Genomic DNA, 6,694 nt, shown 5'->3' with positions numbered 1-6,694 from the left:
ATTGATGGGGAAAATATAAAACAAAGAATCAAATTACCTGATCTGTGAAAGGACTGAAATTCTTTGCAAGCATGGGTAACTATAGAATTTCTTTATTGAAAATTGAAATGAAGTTGAGAAGTTTTTAACTGTTATCTATTTTACAAGTTGGGAGGATAGATAAATTGCATGAGGATTCATTCGGATTACAATCTTATTGAAGCAATAGTCCTCATTCCTAATATAGGACTATTGTTTTCACTAGAAGAAATGTGGGCTTTAATGTCGGGTGGAAAAAATGAAAAATGAACTTTAATGTCGCTTTTCAAAAAGCGGATGTTTAATGTCGGTTTTAAACCGACATTAAACATTCTCCCTTTTTTAAAAGTGACATTAAAGCTCATTTTTAATTTTTTTTTTAATATTGTAAAAAGTCAATGGTTTCTCTCTCTTTTTTTCCCCAATTTAATTCAGCAAAAACCCTAGGGTAGTCTTTCCCTCCCATACGATCTTTTCTTTTTCCCATTCTTCTTCCTGTCCTTCCTCCACCCAAGCTCGTCGGCCTCCAATTTCACGCACAGATGATGTTACGCACAAGCTTCGGCTGACAATCCACCACCAGACGTTCACGCACAGACGACATTCGACCATCACAGACGACGTTCACGTACAAGCTTTGGCCGCGCCACCACAGGGATATCAATCGACTTGTCGGCGCCACCACAGACGACGTTCCCTCCCCTGATGTCCATAACAGACTTTCGCGCAGTAGATCCCCACGAATGGTCGCCCCAACTTCGCTCCACCACGTACGTTCCCGCACTGATTTGTAATGTGAGTCTAATTACTGTTGAAAACTGGTTCAATTGCAGGAACAGAGCTTCCGGCCGCAGCTGTGATACTAACATTGTGGAATATTTATTCAATTTTCAAAGTGGAAGGTTTTCATTGAAATTTTGTGTATTCAAAAACTTTTAGGATCGTAGATAGATATATTTGTAGTTGGATTCATAATGGGGGAATAATAAGAGAAAAGTTGCCTTTTCTTGAGAAGGAGGGTAAAGATCAATATGGGATTTTTTGAATATTCATTTTCTTTTCCATAGAAATGAAATTATTTGAAAGGAGTGTAAAGAAGCAGCTTTTTCGGAGTCACTGTTCACCTTAATTTCATTGTGCCCAATTTCTACTTTTTGGACAAAAGGTGGGTCTCAAACCAGCCCCCTCAAATTAAGTAGGAAGGAGACGTGCCGGATTTATTGGCTTTTTTCTTATTTTCAATTAAATTAACTCTCGCCGCAAAGGAGCAGAAAATTGCCATGATTATAGTTATGGTAACTAGCCTGCACACTGGCCTCAATTAAGAATGAAGTGGCCTCCCTCTTCCAAATTTTACTTGGCCTTTATTCGTCTTTCCTGAGATAAGAAGAGTTCCTTAAAGTAGAAAAGTAGCACAGCCGTAGATTTCAAGGATTTTATTTTGACCATTTCAAATTCATATGAGCTATCATGTTCATTTGAATACATGATTTACATGATTTTGATGTTCAAATAACACCCCTTGTAATGTCTAGAAGGTGTCACTTCAAGATTCAGTAGATTTGTGTTTGAAAGGATTTAAGCTTAGAAATGGGAGAGATGATGATAACCACCCAACACTATCATGTGTTCATGTGTCACCTACCCTAAAGATTATTCTGTATTAACAATAATTTAACGTTAAAATTGATAATCCATTCTTTGTTGCCAAAATTGGTTTGTACTTTCTTGAGTAGGTATACATCATATCAATAAATTCAACGTTGACGAATATACCATATCCATTAGATTTGGCTCTTTTGACGAATATACCATATCCATTTCTTTTCCTTCAAAAGAAAACATATCGATGCGAGTATTTGCCGATTGTCAATTGTTTTAGAAACTGAATCTTAAACGTTGTTTGCTGGTTTTCTGCTTTCTACAGAGCTGGTCGTTTTGGGGCAACGACCCAGTGCGAGCATAAGGATTGGTACGCTTTTGGAAATCCTTATACTTCATTACTTTTTCAACTGAAAATGCCAACTGAAGACTTTAGCTATCTCCTCAGTAAACCTATTTCCAACGCAAAATTTGTTTTTTTAAAAATATACATCGTTGGGGAAAGAGAACGCTTCGAGTACTGAATTGAAGCGAGACCATCAATGTCTTGATGAAGATACGGAACCCGAGTCTTTGCATAGCAAGAAACAAGCTAAGGAAGTGTCGAATGAAGACGTTCGCTCAGAAGAATTCTTATCTATGAATATGAATACTTCAAGTTACAAGGTACAAAATTAGTTGCTGCTGCTTTTCTCTTCGGAATTAGAAGTTTCTCTAATTTTACCATATTTAGGAGCTTGAGTATGTCTCTTTGTGTTGACATTTCTCTTGTTTTCCTCCTCCATTATTGCATTTTTCCGAATAGAATCGTATGTTTATTTTCAGTTACCAAGAATAGTTCATGTTTCAAATGTAATAGGTAATTTCATTTTTCTTTTGAGCAAATACTTGGTTCATCTGATGTAGATAATCATAATTTATCTGTCACCTTCAATATTTGACCCCATTTAATGACTTATGTATTTTATGCAAGGGATACATATTTGGTTCTCTCGTTCTCTTATTCCCTTTGAGTGCTATTTGATTCAAGTGTGCCTATTCATAGTTAATATATATGTTGATCAGTACAGTAGCGTAATTTCTCTCCTTCATTGTTTGTAACAGTATTAATCATGAATACAAGGAGTGGAACGAGAAGAACCCCCAAAACTTGACTTGGATTTTTCAATATCTCTTCTTACTTAACAGAATTCCCTTGTTTGACTTGGATTCTACTTTACTAAACTAATATATATATATATGTGTGTGTATAATGAAGGGACATCAGTGATATGTTAGTTTGGAGCTTAGTGCGCATATAATAACAGCAGTGATAGGGTCGGGGGTTCTATCGTTGGCGTGGGCGATAGCGCAGCTCGGTTGGGTGGCTGGACCGAGGGTATATACTGCAGGAGGTAACAATGTTAAATTTTGTGGGTTGGCTCAGTATGGTAATCTGGTTGGTGTTAGCATTGGTTACACCATTACTGCCTCCATTAGCATGGTGTAAGTCTTCTCTCTTGACATAACTTTCAGAAATATTAAAGTTTATAGAGTACTCATATTCTCTTCACTCTCCTCCACATGTGAGTTCAAACACTAATTTGATTTAAGAAACACAATATGTGAACTATATATAGAGAAAATTCTCCTGATTGATATCATGTTAAACCACAACTAAATGTAACTCAAAAGCTACATTGGTATCATGTTAATCACCATTGAACCTGAAAGTTTAAATTGATAGACATATTTATGTTTATATATATTTTCTTACCTTTCTCTATTATTTTTTTCCCTTGTCAGGTTGCATCGTCTTTGAATTCCTCCTACTCCTACATATTGAACAGTAGCTCCAATGTCTTTACATGGTCTGGAAGCCTTACAAACTCAGATAATCAAGAACTTGTTGAGCGGTTGTTGGATTTGATAAAGGTTTGCATAATTTTTTCTCACCTTGCGCACAGAGTTTGGCTTCTTAACATTCTTGACAAATATGTTCTGTATGAATTAAACCTGGTTATATAAATTTGGTGCATCTCTCCACATCCATATGACATTCTATGGTTAGCTATAAACATCTCACTTTGGCAAGAGAAGTCTCGCTCATGTGAGTTCAAGTATTGTTTAGCCAGACTGGCCAAAATTCATTTTAAATTGGCTCTTTGACCAAATGGTTCACATTTTTTTACCTCGTTACATTTTCTGATTGCTTTCTAACTTGAGTTTCAATTGTCAGCAGCCCAATGTGCAATCTAGATCACAAAAGGAAGGCTCAGAATCTGAACAATTTTGGAATTTGCTGGGAGGCAAATCTGAATATCCTAGCCAAAAAATCAGTCGAGATGCTGAGAGTGATCCTCACCTATTTTCTTGTATTTTCTCAAGAGGTCTGTATAATTCCTCCTGCTAGTGAAAATTTTATGCTTTATCTTGTAAACTTTGCTATACTCCTAATTCTAAATCTGACCCCCTTTCCTGTGAACTTTTTGGGTGAGCATAGGCTCCTTGGGAGACCCTCCAGAATGTGTCCTGAGGAGTTTTGGTTATTAAATTCCTTTCTTGCAATCGGTCCTAGCTTGATATTGTTGTTTTTTATTTTTCTTCCGAGTTATTGGATATTTTTCTTCTTGTTGGGATCATCTGTTTGCGGAAAGAATAATCCTATTATTATCGTAACAATATGTTTTCTTTTATGCTTTACATGTTCATGAAAAGATTCCTTGCTTTGTTGTGACCATTTATATGGGGTTGTTTTGAGAAATGGCAGGTCCACATCGACGAGATGTTAATGAGAAGAGAGATTGTTTGTTCTGATATTTTGATATTTTGATATTTCTACTAGCAACTAGGTCATAACATTGTTACTTATCAATTCAACCATCCATCTTCATGTCTTTTACAGGGAGTTATCACTAAACAAATGACTGCAATAGAAGAAATGGTTGCAAGTGAGTACAATTAGCCAGACCCTCATCTTTGTGACAAGATCTTGAAGTTGGTCATTTGTGAAGCGTTCTACTTTTCTTTCTTTCTTTTTTTCCAAAGGATGATCAGTGTAATAATTAAGCTTCATAATTTCTGTGTTTGGATCCAAGTTGTATATAAATGTCACATTATTAAGATTTCATTTTGTATATGTACAAGTAAAAGATTTCGTTTTTAACTATTTGGTGTCATACAAAATGGACAATAATGCAAGGATTTAATAAAAATAAATTTGAAAAAACGACATTAAAGACAGCTTTAATGTCGGTTAAAAAAAAATTAAAGACATCTTTAATGTCGGTGGAAAAACGCCATTAAAGATGTATCATAAGTGACATTAAAAGCATATTTAATGTCGGTTATCCACCGACATTAAAGATGAACCGACATTAAAGGCCTTCAATAACACCTTCAAAGATGTCGGTTTATAACCGACATTGAAGCCCAACCGACATTAAAGCCCTTTAATAACGCTCGCAAAGATGTCGGTCGTCAAGCGACATTAAAGACCAAATTTCTTGTAGTGTTTCCTTTGCTAATGTAATGTACTAAAAATTTTCTAGACCACATGTTCTCTGTAATTGTTATCACTTGTACAATCTATCTAGTTTATGATTTCATTTAGTACATTTCTCAGCTACTACATCTTTTCTGGATGTTTTTGATGTGGGTTGGACAAGATGTGGTAGGAGAATTAACAAAGGCCATGGAAAAGATTGATTGGATATGCGTGTGGTGACTTTGGTATTGCCCTTTATTCACCATCTACAATATCTTTAACAAGTGTTTGTTACAACTCTGTGATGTGAATTTTCCCCATGAATTTTGCTCCTAGATAGGGGCAGATACCACAACGATAATGTTATTGCTGCTGAGATTCTAGGAATTGGAACAAATGTTGCATATATGGAACGGACACATGCAATTCCTAAATGGCAAGGCCTTCTACCTCAATCAGGAGAGATGGTTAGTAAGAACAAATGTTGCTATATGGAGCGGGCACATGCAATTCCCATATTTAATGTTCTTTCAAACAGACAGGTTATTAAGATGGAATGGGGTAACTTCCGATCTTCTCATCTTCCCTTTACCAAATATGATCAAGCTCTAGATTTGGAAATTTTAAACCCGGGGGAACAGGTAAAGGTCCTCTTCTCTTTGATGCCTTAATCTCAACTCCCCACACACGATCTCAAACTTAGTACCCTATCCTTCTACGTAACTACTATTATTCCAAAACAAATGAAAGCAATATATTCTTTTTCTCTTTCTAAAATCTATGGAGAATAATATGGTTTTAAAAGAAAATCTATAGATTAATGTGGAAAATGGGAACCACTCACTATTAATTACTGCATTTTCATACAGCTTTGATTCAAAGTTGAAACCCCCCGCTGTTGCATCAAACTTACAAACCCACCGCCTAACAACCAAGAAATACCTTTCTATAGTACCCCTGGTTGTTACATCAAACTTACAGTACCCTATTTCAAAAAAATTATCAACTAACAAAGCTACAATTCTTTCAAGTACATCCACCTTTCTACAGAATACCTTTCACATCATTCAATTAATGTATGCTCCTAAGAAAAAGAGAATGGTAACATTTGCAAGTCACATTCTTTTGAAAGAACAATAAGGTTAATGTAGAAACAATAAGACAATGCAAATGAAAATGAGAACAAAACATACCACACCTTTAAGCACAATATTAGTTTCATTATCGCTATTTAGATAAACAACTCCCAAGCACTCAATCAAGAAAATCCTCTTTATGAGAGTTATATATTGCCAAACTTTAGTTTCTCTTAGAATAGGTGCAACTTTGCATACCTAATCAAAGAAAGACAAAGTTACATTTCAGATATGTATATGTATGTAGTCATGAAAGACAGAAATCTTTTACCCAAATAAGAAAATTTAAGAACAAGCATCGAGGAAAAGGGAAAAGTAAAAAGGAAAAAGAAAAAAAGAAAGAGGGAAACATTTTCACACTATTCTTACAAACCAAAGTGTTTGAATACTAATCGTTTTGCCCACAACTCAACTTGTCTTTTATGTTATATATTCACTCATTGTCCATAACCTTCATGAAATGAGCAAACAA

General features: G+C 35.3%; 1 protein-coding gene across 4 annotated transcripts; it reads left to right on the top strand.

Annotated features, from left to right (window-relative positions):
• The first annotated feature begins 800 nt into the window (after nt 1–800).
• On the top strand, nt 801–4,765 carry LOC127144232 (villin-5-like). Of its 4 annotated transcripts, none has more exons than XR_007815819.1 (4): nt 801–813; nt 3,406–3,534; nt 3,842–3,989; nt 4,505–4,765. XR_007815819.1 is itself a non-coding variant. In XM_051079919.1 (3 exons), exons 1-3 carry the CDS (start codon nt 3,355–3,357, stop codon nt 4,516–4,518), a joined length of 345 nt encoding a protein of 114 aa, XP_050935876.1. In that variant the 5' UTR covers nt 3,318–3,354; the 3' UTR covers nt 4,519–4,765. The 4 variants fall into 4 exon arrangements, 1 of the variants encoding a protein (XP_050935876.1); XR_007815821.1 differs by having other exon boundaries at nt 3,839–3,989; XR_007815820.1 differs by lacking the exon at nt 801–813 and adding an exon at nt 3,087–3,105.
• The last annotated feature ends 1,929 nt before the right edge of the window (nt 4,766–6,694 follow it).

This window comes from Cucumis melo, chromosome 12 (assembly GCF_025177605.1).
Source record: "Cucumis melo cultivar AY chromosome 12, USDA_Cmelo_AY_1.0, whole genome shotgun sequence".
Taxonomy (NCBI): Eukaryota; Viridiplantae; Streptophyta; class Magnoliopsida; order Cucurbitales; family Cucurbitaceae; genus Cucumis; species Cucumis melo.
The sequence above is the reverse complement of the archived record's forward strand: the minus strand, read 5'-3'. Positions and strand labels throughout refer to the sequence as shown.